The sequence below is a fragment of the Grammomys surdaster genome, unplaced genomic scaffold (assembly GCF_004785775.1).
Source record: "Grammomys surdaster isolate TR1022 unplaced genomic scaffold, NIH_TR_1.0 125603, whole genome shotgun sequence".
Taxonomy (NCBI): domain Eukaryota; kingdom Metazoa; phylum Chordata; class Mammalia; order Rodentia; family Muridae; genus Grammomys; species Grammomys surdaster.
The window spans coordinates 516,751-532,330 of NW_021620446.1; the positions used below are offsets into that span (position 1 = coordinate 516,751).

At 46.0% G+C, this 15,580-nt stretch overlaps 1 protein-coding gene across 4 annotated transcripts in view; it reads left to right on the forward strand.

Annotated features, from left to right (window-relative positions):
• The first annotated feature begins 4,146 nt into the window (after nucleotides 1–4,146).
• The window catches only part of Phrf1 (PHD and ring finger domains 1), a 28,939-nt gene continuing 17,505 nt past the window's right edge, over nucleotides 4,147–15,580 (forward strand). For 2 of the 4 annotated variants that reach the window (XM_028786834.1, XM_028786837.1), the window contains exons 1-6: nucleotides 4,147–4,244; nucleotides 6,760–6,877; nucleotides 8,010–8,132; nucleotides 8,581–8,786; nucleotides 12,227–12,310; nucleotides 15,231–15,358. In XM_028786834.1, the coding sequence (XP_028642667.1) occupies nucleotides 6,784–6,877; nucleotides 8,010–8,132; nucleotides 8,581–8,786; nucleotides 12,227–12,310; nucleotides 15,231–15,358 (635 nt within the window). In that variant the 5' untranslated portion in view covers nucleotides 4,147–4,244; nucleotides 6,760–6,783. The remainder of the gene's footprint in view (nucleotides 4,245–6,759; nucleotides 6,878–8,009; nucleotides 8,133–8,580; nucleotides 8,787–12,226; nucleotides 12,311–15,230; nucleotides 15,359–15,580) is intronic. The other 2 variants (XM_028786836.1, XM_028786838.1) reach the window with 1 other exon arrangement.

The following is a 15,580-nucleotide window of genomic DNA, read 5'->3' on the forward strand; positions in this document are numbered from 1 at the left end:
GAGAGAGAGAGAGAGAGAGAGAGAGAGAGAGAGAGAGAGAGAGAGAGTATGTTAGTTTATATTCCAGCATGCAAGGCTGAGAATGGATATTTGAGGCCGTTATGAATTAACTGGTAGGCCCTAAATCCAATGACAGTGTCCTTATAAATGGCTATAGAGAGAACACAGACACAGAAAGAAGGTCCACGAGGAAATATGCTGCCAAAGCCAAGGGGAGGCTGGAGACTGGAGTCCCCTGCTGAGAAAGGCAGGAAAGAGACCTTCAGACCTATGTAGAAAGCATGACTCCTTTGGCCTGGCTTAAATAATTCTGACATCCGGTGCCTGGAACTATGGAAAAATAAATTCTGTTCCTTTAAGCCACCCAATCTGTAGTCAAAGAATACAACTGTCTTGCCTGCAACTCCAATAACTCCCTTGTTCTTACCCAAGTCACCATCATTACTACATTTGCTTCAGTTTCCTTTGGGAATCCCTTGACTGGTCAGCATTCTTCTCCAGTTTTGTTTTTTGGTTTTGGGTTTTTTTTTTCCTCCATTTTAGTTTTGTGAGACAGGGTTTCTCTGTGTGACAGCTCTGGCTGTCCTGGAACTATCATTGTAGACCAGGCTGGCCTGGAAACTCACAGAGATCTGCCTGCCTCTGCCACCTGAGTACTGAGATTAAAGGTATGAGCCACCACCGTCTGGTGCTGTTTGACTTTCTTATTGCTAAGTATCAGGTAGGGCAGAAGACAATGTCTAGGCTCAGTGTTGACCCAGCTCTGTATTGCTTTCTGTTCAGATGACAGGGGAAGGAGATAAATCTTCTGGAAGAGGCTGGACAGAATAAAGGGAACACACACTCTAGTTACACCCTTCTATACATGCCAAGAACACGTATGTCATTTCTATGCCTGTCTTTTCATGCATACAATAGGACCAGTGTGTGCCAGCATACATTAGGAATCCAGTAGGCACCTCCTAGTGCTTGCCTGTGTGAGCAGGTTGTATTCCTACATGTACACTAGAAGGAATATGTAAGAAATGGCCAGTAGCTAACACCACTAGCATGCATAAGTCATAGCATTGATGTGAGGGTAGGGTATATACAATAGAGACTGTACTGGTCATCAATGTGTGTGGGGACAGGTGAGAAGTTGTTTTATATTGCCAGAGATTTTTTTTGGGGGGGATGCATCAGCAGGTGGGATGCAGAGATATGAGTCTATGTTCTCAAGGGGCACCACTGCTAGGCATGATTAGTCCATACCTGTGTTACTTGCACTTTATAGGTAGAGGCAGAAGAACTGGGAGTTCAAGACTATCCTTGGCTACATAGCATGTTTAAGGCCACCTTGAACTACAAGATACCCTGTGTCAAGACAACAACAACAACAACAAAAAAGGAACTACCAATGCTGGGGTTGGCCTGGTTTGGCGATAGGCAGCTCCCTGTCAGCACCTTTCCTCCCACACTTGATAAGCAGGGGTTGACATGGCTGTATAAGTTGGGTACTGTTCAAAGATGCTGAGGAAGAGTTTTTCATGTGTCACTGTGGTTGCACTCATTTATTATAAAGTTTTCCTTTTTCAGCAGCTTCCTCCCACAGCAAAGGCAGCTGCAGTGAAGGTAGGCAGAAGGGGCTGGCTATTGTCTAGGGGCTTCAGGTTCTTTATGGGCTACTAGTCTTTCTCCTTCCCAGGAGATTCGGTGGGTGTTTACAGGTACTTCCCTATCTCATGGTCTTCACCAGGTAGGCAGTGTTTGTACGGATGAACCAATATGAGTGGAGATCCAAGCTGGGAGGGAAGAAGAGGTATTTGTTTCAGACTGAGGGTGGTCTCCCACCCCCCACTTTTTTTTTTTTGTCATGTTGAACCCAAAATGAAGCTTTCTTCCTGTATTTACCCAACCAGTATTCACAGTGGCCTCTGCAGCAAGCATGATCAACATCCATCCCTATCTTACAGCAAAGGACACCAAGACACAAAGAGGATGAGAAACTCACCTAAAGCTACACAACTGAGAGTCAGAAGTACCTGAGTCTAGATCTTCCTCCATCCGGCTGCAGCTGGATGGCCCACAGAAAGGGAAGGACAGGGCATGTTCCAAGGGAACTGGCTCTGACACCGCCCTTTTTTCTTTACATCTAAGCAGTAGCAATATTTTTAAAATTTTTTTAGTTATGTGTTTGTATGTGGGTATATACATGAGAGCAGGTGCCCTCAGAGGCCAGAGGCATTGAATCTTTTTTTGGTTTTGGTTTTGGTTTTTTGTTGTTGTTTTTTCGAGACAGGGTTTCTCTGTATAGCCCGGGCTGTCCTGGAACTCACTCTGTAGACCAGGCTAGCCTCGACCTCAGAAATCCGTCTGCCTCTGCCTCCCAAGTGCTGGGATTAAAGGCGTGCGCCACCACCGCCCGGCTGGCATTGAATCTTTTGGAGCTTGGGTTGAAGAGGGTTGTGAGCCACCATCTGGGTGCTGGGGATTGAACTCTGGCTCTCTGGAAAAGCAGCAACCACCTTTCTAGACCCACTAGGAATGTTGAATATTGGTATTTCTTCTTCAAAAAAAAAAAAAAAAAGAAAGAAAAGAAAAAAAACAAAACAAACAAAAAAGAGTCTCATGTAGTCTAGACTGTTTTTGAACTCCCCATGTACTTAAGAATAACCTTCTATATAACCTTGCCTATACTTCCAAATCTAGTTTATTTTGCACTAGGGATGAACCCATAGCTCTGGGCATGCTAGTCAAGCACCCTCCATCCTAGCCATCCCTCCTGCTCCCATTTCCTTTCTTTCCTTTGAGACAAAGAGGATCTCTTTGTAGCCCTGGCTGTTCTGGAATTTACTATGTGTACCAGTCTAGCCTTGAACTCACAGAGGTCCACCTGTCTCATTCTGAGATTAAAGGTTGTGCCACCATGTTAGGCCCCAGATCTCTTCTCGATGCATGTGCTTATTTCTCTTTTCCTTGTTTTCTTCAACCCCCCACCCCCATCCTTGAGTTTCTTTGCAGAATCTGGACTTTTTAGCACTGACAATCCCAGGTTCCAATGCTGGTCCTCACTACCACCACATTTTATCACCAAGGCAGCCTTTTGTTCTTCTGCTCTCTGGGGATAACCCTAGTTTTCCCCCTTCTAAGTAGTCTCCTATCTTCTCATCTTCATACTCTTCCTTTCCTCTCCTCCCTGCCCACTCACATCGACTTTCTCAGTAAACCCAGTCTGTCTTCTGTTCCTATCAAAGGCCATCCCTTCTGAGCCACAGTGGTCCCTGGACCTCAAAATGGACAGTTGAGTCCAGTGAGGCAGTATTATTCAGTACCTCAGTGCCCTCTGAGTACCTCAGCCTCTAGGTCAGTCTCAGTTTTGAGGTCTGAATTTTCCCCCTGAGCTCCGTGGTCCTCCTTAACACTTTATTGATACTGGCCAGTTCTCTCGTGTATTTCTGCCCCTAATCCTATTGTGTTCCATACTTTCTCCCCTCTCACCAGGGCCTTATGGATGCTAGGCAAGAAAGAGTTCTACTGCCAGGCAGCACCACTAGTTCCATTCCTTCTATTAATTATCTATGCCATACAATTAAGTTCTTCTCAGTGTTCATCATTTACTATGCCTCCCCTTTCCGGACTGAAGGGAACGAAGGAGACCGCATATACAGGATCCATCATGATTAACATGTATACTTCTGGAAGGGAACCAGAAGCCCCAGAGGACATCCAGAAGCTTTCCTCTAGCACTCCTGCAGCCGCTGGCTGCAGCTAACTCCTGCCGCCAGGAGAAGGCGCTCACGGGTGGGCGGGACAGTTGTGGGCCTAGACGGTCGGGGGCGTGGTCCTGGTGCCCCTCCCATTCATCCGGGCGGCGGATGGGGAGTCGGACGGTACCAACTGCACTGAGGTGAGGGCCACAGAAAGGCCTAGTGCACTGATGAGAGCTCGGACAGCACATGCTCTGCAAGACACTGGTCTCCTCTGACAGTACTCGTGGGTTAGTCAGTGTTCTGAGAGGAAGGGGTCGTTCTAACGTCGCGACATCCTCCGCCGCGGGTTCCTCCCCGTTTTGGCCTTAGTAGTTTCCATCAACGGGCAGGGCGGAAAGTTCCGGAAGAGTGTGGGTGCACTTCCGGGTCGGGGAGCTCGCGGCCGCGGCGGCGGCGGCGGCGGTGGCGGTGGCGGCGGCTGACCGGCCTATTTGCGGTCGTGTTCGGACAGAGGCGGGATCGTCTAGGAGCGTACGGGAGGCGCGAGGTTCCCGGGTAAGTGCGGTAGCCGCTCCGGCCAGGTGACCCTGCCGCGTCCGTCCCCGCGGGCCACCTACGGTAGCCGTGCGCTTTGTCTATGGCCTTCCGGGCGGGCTAGGCCTACGTCGCGCTGGTCGTGGGTGGGTCCGGAGGACGGGAAGGGGGCTGAGACCTCGAGCCGAGCCCTGGGACGTCCGGCTGCGACCCGGAGGCCCATGGGCGTGGTGCCGGCCACCTGTCTGGTCGTGCGGGAACCTGGACTGGTGCATAAGAAAAGTGTGACCCCTAGCTACCTTGGTTTCTGTCCTGATAGTCTTCTCCCTGGCCAGTACCATCTGAACTTGCCCAAATTGTGGTTGGTGTCGCGATTATCATATTCCTTAGTTCGAGGAGCTCTCACGGCATTCTCGAGTAGGCACCGCTGTTGGGGCTTTACAGTCATAGTTCAGAGAGGTGAAGTCACTTGTCAATGTTACATCGCTGCAGAGTGGCAGAGCTAACATTGCTCTTTCAAACCTGTGTCCTCTGAGTTGTATTTTTGAGTCCCGTGTTGCCTCATCGTGTCTCGAAAGGAGTACTCTGCAACAGAAAACAGTAACGTGTCTGGTGAATGTCATTTTGGCCACTGGTTGGAAGCACGGTTGGAGTTTGAGATTGACTTTCAGCTCAGCGTTCCTTCCGTCACCATAGACCACTCAATGCAATACTCGTTCCTTTGGAAGAATGCTGAGTGAAAGCGGCAACGTGCGGCATCGCTCGGCACCGAGAAAAGCCAAGACTTGTGTGATGAGGTTCACAGAGTTAGCTCCTCTTTTCTGAAAACTGGGACCATGCTCTGTGTCACCCCACAGGAGCGAGGTCCTGGTCATGAATGGGCCAAAGCTCTGTCTCTGTCTCAGTCTGCTTTTTCTAATATCAGAGAGATGGTGTTTCAGCAGGAGTCTGTGGCCAGGACTCCTTTCGAACAAATTCACCAAATATCAGGTAGAATTAAGATAATTTATCAGAATTCTTCTCCCTTTACTGTTCCCAGGCAGGAGCAACATGTGACAATTGATATTCCTTAACTTACGCCCTCAGTGTTTAGAGAGCATTAGCTCTTCTTCTGGCCTTTGACCTCTTGGAGAAGGGTTGCACCCTTCCCTGTGGCTTTGAGCATATAGCCTGTGTGTGTTCTTGGGGCTGATGGAGGCAAGTGAGCTTGTACCTGTAGGATCTAGGAGTGGGGATCCTGATCTTGAGCCCTACTTTTCAGCTTTCTTATGCTGTCTTTTTCTGTTTTGTTTAGTTTTTCTCAGATTGAGGACATTAGACTTGGTAGGAAGCATATGGTACCACAGGATAGGCTAGTAAGTTCTTGAATGAATTTTCAGTGAAAGGTGCTTCCTCTGGAAGTAACTCGGGAAAGGTAAGCGGCCCTGAGGAGTAAAGAGCACCTATATGAATAGGTTCTTATCTGGGGAGCCAGGGTCTGAGAGCTTGGTACAGAAAGAAGGTCATGTCTAGTGACATTTATGACATACCCTGACATACCCCTCCCACCCTCCTTTCTCCTCCTCTTCTTCCTCCTCCTCCTCCTTTTCCTCTTCCTACTCTTCTTCTTTTTCTTCTTTCTCTCTTTCTCCTCTCTTTTCTTTCTTTGTTTTGTTTTTTTTGAGACAGGGTTTCTCTGTATAGTCCTGGCTGTCCTGGAACTCACTCTGTAGATCAGGCTGGCCTCGAACTCAGAAATCCGCCTGCCTCTGCCTCCCAAGTGCTGGGATTAAAGGCGTGTGCCACCACTGCCCTTCACCTCTGCCCCCCCCCCACCCCCCATTTCTTTTGTTTTTTGAAGCCTGGTTTTTCTGTGTAGCACTGGCTGTCCTGGAACTTGCTCTGTAGATCAGGCTGGCCTCAAAGTCAAAAACAAGAAGTCTTTTATACAGGTATTCCACATTTTTCTTACAGTAGCTTGCAAAGGAGGACTAGCAGGTGTCCCAGCTGACAAGTCAGGAGAGGGACAGCCTAGCATCTTCTCCTTTTCAGCCTGAGCCACAGGAATGCCATAGTCCCAGGAACTTCATTTGAGGTTTACAATCTGATGGTAGCTAGCCGAGCAGTGGCTAGTGGGCCAGCATTGGCCAAGAGTGACATGCCCACTTAGTGGCAGGCAAATGGGCAACTCTGTCCTGGAGTCCTTGTGATGACCGGCTCTCAGGTGGAAAGTGCTGCTCTGGGTCAGCTCAGATGTCTGGTTCATTTTTGTACTAGGACTCTTCAGGAATGCTTGGGTGAGGACATTGCTAGTCCTCAGGCATTACGATCCTGCTCTGCATATGATTCTGGAAACCAGTCAGCGTCTCTTATGAAGATGTATTTTATGTTCTATATTTGCGCATGGCGTTTTGGCTAGGGTCCTGTGTATTGTGTCTCACAACTCAAATTCTACATGTGTGGAACCAGGAAGGTTCCCTATTGGGAAAGGCACCTTTCAGAGGGGGCTCTGTAGCCAAGGAAGGTTAGAGTTATTTGGTTCTGCTTTCTTTCACAGGTGAGTGAACTCCAATGTGCAGCTATGGATGATGACAATTTGGATGAGCTTGTGGCTCACAGCCCTGGGCCAGATGGACCCCCACAAGTCGGCTCCTCAGAACTAGCCAGTGATGCTGGTAAGCACCCCCACCCCCATCCCCACCCCAGTGCTGGCAGGGTGTCTGCAAAGGAATAGCACCCAGTGCTTTCTCCAGGTTTCTAGTTCGTCTTGGGAGCTGAAACATCAGCTTTTACTTTTTTTTTTTTTTTTTTTTTGTGGTTTTTTTCGAGACAGGGTTTCTCCGTGTAGTCCTGGCTGTCCTGGAACTCACTCTGTAGACCAGGCTGGCCTCGAACTGAGAAATCTGCCTGCCTCTGCCTCCCAAGTGCTGGGATTAAAGTTGTGCGCCACCACCGCCCTTAAAAAATAGTAACCTTAAAAAACCTTAAAAAAATAGTAAGTTATAGAAGTATAGTACATTCAGTCTTTTTGTTTGCTTTTTTTTTTGTTTTGTCTTGTTTTTGATATGGTGTCTCACTGTGTGGTTCAGACTATCCTTGAACGTCTTACTCATGTGATCAGCCCAACTCAACCCCCCAAATTGCTGGTAGCTAAGACTACAATCACATGTCATTGTGTTTGATCTTTTTGTGAGGAGGGAGTATCAGGGATGGAACCTAAAGCCTTCTGCATGCTTAGTAAGAAAGACTCTAGTGTTGGGCTCTAGTTTTTGGAACAGGGTCTTACTGTGTAGCATAGGCTGACTTCTTAACTGCAGTCCTGACTAACCCTCCATACTGAAGGGATTATATGGTTTTCATTTCTTTGTTGCTGTTGTTGTTTTCACTGGGTTTCCTGTATCCGAGGACAGCCTTTTAACTTGCCAAGCAGCTGAGGATGTTCTTGAGCATCTGATCCTTTTCCTCTGCCTCTCAGAGTGCTGGGATTACAGATGTGCACCACTATTCCTAGTTTTGTGTGGTGCTGTGGATATGGACCCAGGGCCTGAACATGCTAGGCATGCATGCTCTACTAGCTGAGCTGTATTTCAAGCCACTTTATCTTATTTTTAATGCTAGCAACATAAATATATAGTAAGATGTCTCATTTTCCCCATTTTATGTCTCTAACCAACCCCTCCACTCCCACCTCCTCACCACCCCCCATTATGATAGCCTGGTAGTATATCTGTATATTACTAGAGCAGTTTTGGCTCTCTCCTTTGACACTGCCCTTTGGGGGTCTGTGTTTTTCACCTTGTGATCTAGAAGAAAGCAGCAATGGCCACAGTGGAGACTCTGAAGATGGTTCAGGCAGTGAGCAGGATGATGACACAGATGGGGAGGAAACAGAAGGTCTGTCTGAAGAGGAAGACCCGGAAGATAGATCTGGTAAGAGCTGAAGACTGAACCTAGGGCTTTGAACTTGCTAAGCAAGTGCCCTATCATGGAGCTAAATCCCCAACCCTGGTGGTTTAGTCGTTGGCTCCATCTTCTTTGAAGCCTCTGGTAGCTCTTGACACCTGACTTCTAGGATGGTCTGGTTTTTTTCTTGGGTGCTCAGGTGTGAGAAGCTAGTGTGATCACTTAGCCAAGTATCCCTGTCCCCTTAGCTCAGGGCAGCTATGGACAGAGAGGCTTCAGGTGAGGTGCTTGGCTCCTCAGAGTGGGTACTGTGTGAGTGTGCCCTTGTAGGTAGGTAGTAAGGCTTGTCTCAAGAAGAGCTGGGATTCTGGCTAGAGGCTAGTGTCCTGAGTATATCTTGGCTCTGCTTAAGGCCAGTCCTTGCATGTATTCCTTTCTATACTTACGAGAAGTATAACATTTCCATTTATTCAAGGTTCTGAAGATTCAGAAGATGGAGTAGAAATGGCGACAGCAGCAGTGGACACTCAAGGGAAGCTCGAAGCTATCAGTTCACCCAGTTCTGATGATGATGCAGAGAGCTGCCCCATTTGCCTCAATGCATTTAGAGACCAGGCTGTGGGCACCCCAGAGACCTGTGCCCATTATTTCTGCCTGGACTGTATCATCGAATGGTCCAGGGTGAGTTGGCTTTTCACTGGGCTACTTCTACCCCTTATGACTAGGCCTTCTCCACATCAAAGCTGAACACAGGGTTGAGTTCTGGGTCCTTAGCACTGTGGAGAAGACTTACTGTGGGGGATGGGTCTCTGGGTGACAGAGCTTCAAAGAGGATGACTTTGGCTTTTCTGAGGATCAGGACATAAATTCTGAGGCAACCTCACATAGTAAATGTGAAACAGCCTCTGTAGATACTGAAATGGTGTAAGTGTGAGTACTCAGTTCTGATGGCAAGTAATGAGGAGACAAACTTGCATCCTACTGCCTACCTTGCAGGAGAATTGCATGGTCCTTGTCCCACTGGCAAAGAGTTTTGTATGTATACAGGTATTTGGTGTGTGCCTCTGTTTACATGTAGAGGCTAAAGGATGTCAGGTATCCTACTCTGTTGCTTTCCATAGTATTCCTTTGAGACAGGATCTTTTACTGAAGCTACAGCTAGATAACTAGCCAGTAAGCCCAAGAAATTCTCTCATTCTCCATGGCATTAGCATTAAGAGATGCGTGTATAATCTTGCCCAGGTTTTTATGTGGAAGTTGAGAGCTGAGCTTGGGTCCTTATGCTTGTATAACAAATTCTCTTATCCATTGAGCCATCCCCATCCTTTTTTTTTTTTAAAAAAAAGAGAGAGAGAGAGTTCTTATTGCCTGCTTTTTTGTGTATCCCCAATGATACTGGCATTGTGGTGACAGATCTCAGCAAGGTTATAGGAGTTATGCCTCTGATATTCCCTTCCTTCTCCCCCAAGTAGCTTAGAAGTATCTCTGTAATTTACTATAAGTGGCATGTAGATAGTAAATGCCTTTCCCGTGTCCACAGTTCTGTCTGGGTTGCTTATTGTGGTGTCGTGTCAAACTTCTTTGTCTATTCTGTTGTGAGTCTGGCCGACTAGATTCAGAATGTTATTTCATTCTTTACATTGAATAGCAAAGAGGTTGGATGTGATGACATATGCCTGTAATCACAGCATTTAGGAGGGAAAGACAGGTGGATCTGAGTTCAATACCACCCTGGTCTATGGGCCAGCCAAGGCTACATAGTTAGAACCTATCTCTATTAGTTGAAGAGCAAGGCAGTCTGTTTGCTGTGTATATGATATTTATTGGTAAGGGAAAGCATTTGAAAATAAGTTTATTAGTAAAAATCTTACAAATGATCAGTTCAGATGTTGTATTCTATGAGATAGCTAGATACTGAGTTAATAAAGGTGAAAAATCTAGACTTAAAAAATGAGTCAGGCCAGGCAGTGGTGGCGCACGCCTTTAATCCCAGCACTTGGGAGGCAGAGGCAGGTGGATTTCTGAGTTCTAGGCCAACCTGGTGTACAGAGTGAGTTCCAGGACAGCCAAAGCTACACAGAGAAACCCTGTCTTGAAAAACAAAAAACAAAACAAACAAAAAAAAACAAACAAAAAGAATCAGGGAGATGGATGGTGGTGGTACACACCTTTAGTCCCAGCATTTAGGAGGCAGAGGCAGGCGGATCTCTGAGTTTGAGCTAGCCTGGTCTACAGAGCCAGTTCCAGAATGGCCAGGACTAAACAGAGAACCTCTTCAAAAAACCAAGGATGAGTGTATGGATAAATGAATAATAATCAGTCGTGGCACTGGAGAGATGGCTCACAGTTGAGAGCACTGGCTGATCTTTCAGAGGACCTGAGTTCAGTTCCCAGGACCCACATGGCTGCTCGCAGCTATCTAACTTCAGCTCCAGGGATCTGACTCCTTCACTTAGACCTATGTAGGCAAAACACCAATGTACATAAAATAAAACTAAATCATAAAAATTAGAAAAATAAAACCAGGGTCAAGGAGATGGCCCAGCAGTAAAGGATCTTGCATCAAGCATGACAACTAAGTTTGATCCCTAGCAGCGACTTGATAGGAGAGCACTCACAACCTTCCACAAGTTCTCCTCTGGTCTTATCTCTCAAGTCAGTCAGTTGGGCTAGCCAGCAGGGAAAACACTTAAAAGCCAAGCTTGAGGACTTGAGTTCCATCCAGAATCCCATGTGGAATGAGGAGAGAAGAGAGTCAAACACATTGTTTTCTGGTCTGTTAACATGTGCTACAGCACACATATATCCTTCCCCACCACCCATAAATAAATAAGAGTAAAAATGAATAAACTCACGTTGCTGGGCATGTGACTCACAGCTATAATTCCTAGCATTTAGGAAGATTGCCATGGATTTGGAGCTGGCTTTGGTTACCTAGTAAGTTCTAGGCCAGTCTGAGATACAGAGTGACACCCAGTCTCAAACTCTTTCACCAAAAAGAGGGAGGGAGGGAGAGATGAAAATTATTATTGAGTCAGACAAACCAGGGAAGATACAGTGCCTTGATTCTCAAAACTGTAGTGGCAGGACACGAAAGAGGTGGCAGACCTGGGTGGCCCTCAGTTTATACGTTTATCAGAATTGAGTAGAGTACACAGTTAAAGAGGGTATGTTTTGTTTTTTTGTTTTTGTTTGTTTTTGTTTTTTTTTTTTTTTGATTTTTCGAGACAGGGTTTCTCTGTATAGCCCTGGCTGTCCTGGAACTCACTCTGTAGACCGGGCTGGCCTCGAACTCAGAAATCCGCCTGTCTCTGCCTCCTAAGTGCTGGGATTAAAGGCGTGCACCACCACTGCCCGGCAAGAGGGTATGTTTTATTGTACTTCAGGAAAGGTAATTTGAGCTGAATAGACAGGGAATAAAATCTTTGTAACATGCATCTGGTTAGCATAAACACTGAAAACAAATGCTGAAAATGCACTAGAGATGTTCTAGGTCCTGTGAGCAGTTCACAGAGGTCTAAGAGAAGATCTGGGACAACAGTAAACAGGCTGAAATGCTGTCTACTCCGGCTTTTCCTTCCCTCGTCTCCTTTTCCTTCTCACTACACAACACTTATATGGGAGCATGCATCCAGCTTGTTGACTTTCTCCCTCAGTTCCAGCGTCTTAGCATAGGACCTTAGCCAAGACCAAGGCTATCGGTACAGATTTCAGTGTGAAAGGAATTACTATGTTTGGTTTTTCTGGACAGGGTTTCTCTTTGTGCAGCTCTGGCTGTCCTCAAACTCAAAGAGACCCACTTGCCTCCACCTGCCTCCCAAGCACTGTGATTAACAGTGTGAACCACTTTTTATTACTGCCTGGCTAATAAAAATAACTTTTTAATTTGTTTCTTCAGACATACTCTGTAGATCAGGCTAGCCTCAAATTCACAGTCCTCCTGTCTCCGCCCTCCCAAATGCTGGGATGATGGGCAGGTGCTACCACATTCAGCTTAAAATTGTTGCTTGTTAGGTACATTCTTTATTTTGAAAATAGTCGTGCTAAGTGATTGTAATAAGTAATTGATGAGTAATGAAGGGGATTATGCCGGATTCTGATCCAGTCTTTATTTCTTACAGAATGCCAACTCCTGTCCAGTTGATCGAACAATATTTAAATGTATTTGTATTCGAGCCCAGTTTAATGGTAAAATCTTAAAGAAGGTAAGTGTAGATGCTGCCTACCCCTGCTTGTATTCTTGTAGGAAGGAGCATGATGCTAAGTGATGACTTGCTTTTCTCTTGAGTTGGTTGTCAGTTCAGTTAGGCTTAAAAAGGAGTGACTTAGCCATCCTTTTTTGCCCTGAGCAAATCCTAGGACTAGGATTGTCCATATTTTCTGGGGCATAGACTATGGAGTCATGGAGATGTTAGGGGTTTCTGGGCTTCTGTTCCTCACCTTTTCTTACTGGAAAGCTTCTCTCTGGCCTATCTCCTTATGAACTGCAGTCTTGGCATGTGGAAGGTTCCAGTAGGTTGGGACAAAGGGCCATGTGAACTGAAGTTTGGAAAGTACTGTTGGGGCTGGAATGAGAGGTGTTTCTTCAGGCCGGAGAGATGGCTCAGTGGTTAAGAGCACTGTCTGCTCTTCTAGAGGTTCATAAGTTCAATTCCCAGCAACCACATGGTGGCTCACAACCATCTGTAATGGGATCTGACGCCCTCTTCTGGTGTGTCTGAAGACAGCTGTAGTGTACTCATACATAAACAATTCTTTAAAAAAAATCATAAACCTTTTTTAAAAAAAAAAGTATTTTTGCTTATTATTAATTATCCCCTGTTTCTCCCTTCCCTGGCCCCCTTTCTCTTCTTTATCCTTCTTTCTTTACTCCCTCCTTTCTTTTTTTTCTCTGTCTTTCCTATCCCCCCCCTTCTTTCTTTTTTCTTCCTTTCTACAGATTAAAATCCAGGCCTTGTGCATGCTGGACAAGCTACACAGCCAAGAGCTACAATTTAAGCTCTGGTTATTCGTTTTGTTTGAGAGAGGGTCTCACAATGTAGACCAGGCTGGCCTTGAGCTCACAGAGATAGATCCACCTGCCTCTGCCTCCAGAATGCAGAAATTAAAGGCATGTGCTACCACCACCCACATAGCCCTTGTGTTTTTTGAGACAAATTCTTACTGTGCATCACAAAATTGGCCATTATTATGTACACCTTTAATCTCAGTACTGGGAAGTAGAAGTAGTTGGATCTCTCTGAGTTTGAGGACAGTTAAGGAAACATAACGAGATCTTAAAAACAATAGTCCGAAGGTGGTGGCACACACCTTTAATCCAAGCATTGGGAGGCTGAGACATAGGCGGGTCTTTGTGAATTTAAGACTAGCCCAGTCTATACAGAGTTCCAGGATAGCCAGGGCTACACAAAGAGAAACCCTGTCTTGAAAAACTTTAAAAAGATAGATAGATAGACAGATAGATAGATAGATAGATAGATAGATAGATAGATAGATAGATAACACTAATAAAACAAAAAAAGAAATTTCAGTTCTTTTGTTCTTCACCTGATCCTTTTGCTGGTGATTGAACCTAGGACCTCTAACATTGGCTGGGCAAGCACTCTGCCACTGAGCTACATGGCTCGAGTGTTGTTGAGCTTTTCCTGTGGAGCTGTTTGGCTTCTGCTTTAAAGTTGTCATGTGCTCTTCCCACCCATGTCTGGCATTCACAGCACTGGTGAGTCTGTACCATGAAGTGTTCCGTATATCACAGGCTCACACTCCTTATCATCTATAAAGCGTTTGTTGCTCCTTTGGTTTTGTTTTTTTGAGAGATAGGGTCTCTGTGGAGTCCTGGCTGTTCTGAACTCACTGTAGACCAGGCTGGCTTCAAACTCACAGAGATCCATCTCCACCTGCCTCTGTCTCCCAAGTGCTATGACAAAAACCTACACTACCACTCCTGGCCCCTGGTGCAGTTCTTGCTTTTACTTTTTCTCTAGTTACCTGTCCTGCAGTGGAGACAACATGAAGGTCACCATATGTCTTAGGGTTTCTGTTGCTTCAAGAAAACACTATGACCAAAAGCAAGTTGGGGAAGAAAGTGTTTATTTGGCTTATACTTACATATTGCTGTGGAGGGGTGCTTGCCTACTGACTTGCTCCTTATGGTTTGCTTAGCCTGCTTGCTTTCTCTTTCTCTCTCTTTCTCTGTCCTCTCTCTTTCTTTCTCTGCCTCTCTGTCTTTCTGTCTCTCTTTCTCTCTTGTTTTATTTCATTTCGTTTCATTTTGTTTTGTTTTTTAGAGATAGGGTTTCTTAGCCCTGGCTGTCCTGGAACTCAGATTTGTAGAGTTTGTTGGCCTCAGACTCACAAGAAATCTGCCTGCCTCTGTGTCCAGAATACTGGGACTAAACACATGTACTACCATGCCCAGCCTTCAATCTGCTTTCTTATAGAACCCAAGACCACCAGCAGAGATATGATACCACCCACAATGGCTGGGCCCTCCCCCATTAGTCTCTTAAGAAAATGCCTTACATCTGGATCTTATGGAGTCACTTTCTCAGTCTTTCAGATGGCTCTAGCTTGTGTCAAGTTGACATAAGACTAGCCAGCATACCATATATTTGTTTATGGCTCTGGGTCCATAGAGCCTGTCTTAGGGTTTATTTGTTGTAATAATATAATATCATGACCAAAAGTAACTTGGAGCAAAAAGAGTTTATTTTGCTTACACTTTTCGAATCACAGTTCATCATCAAAGGAAGTCAGGGTAGTAACTTGAAGATAGGAGCAGATGCAGAAGCCATGGAGGAGTGTTGCATATTGGGTTGCTCTCTGTGGCTTTCTCAGCCTGCTTATAGCACCACAGGACCATCAGCCCAAAGGTGACACCATCCACAGTGAGCTGGCTAGAAAATGCCCCCCTGCTTACCCATAGGCCAGTCTAATAGGGGTATTTTCTTAACTGAGATTTCCTTTTCTGAAATGATGCTAACTTATGTCCCAGTTGACATTCTAGCCAGCATACAGCCCAAGTAGATCTTAGGTCAGTAGATTTACTTTAGATTAGATACATGTCGTCCTATGAATTGACTGCTCAGATTTTGAGTGGTCATTGATCAGTATTTCTGTCTTCAGATTCCAGTGGAAAACACTAGAGCTTGTGAGGCTGAGGAGGCCGAGGAGGAAGACCCGACCTTTTGTGAGGTGTGTGGCAGGAGTGATCGTGAGGACCGGCTCCTACTGTGTGATGGCTGCGATGCCGGGTAAGGATAATGGTGCCTTGGACCTACCTTGCAGGCTGTTAAGTTTGTCACGTCAGGAGAGCAGGATGAATACCAAGGACTCCATTGTGGAGTAGGGCCCTGTGAATCATAGACAGTGACACTGATAACTCTGCTGGCTCCTGTGTCTATACTTCCTTGAGGTTGCTCAAAGGCCACGCAGTGTATCAAGGCCAAGGACAAAAGGCAGGGGTGTAGACTCAT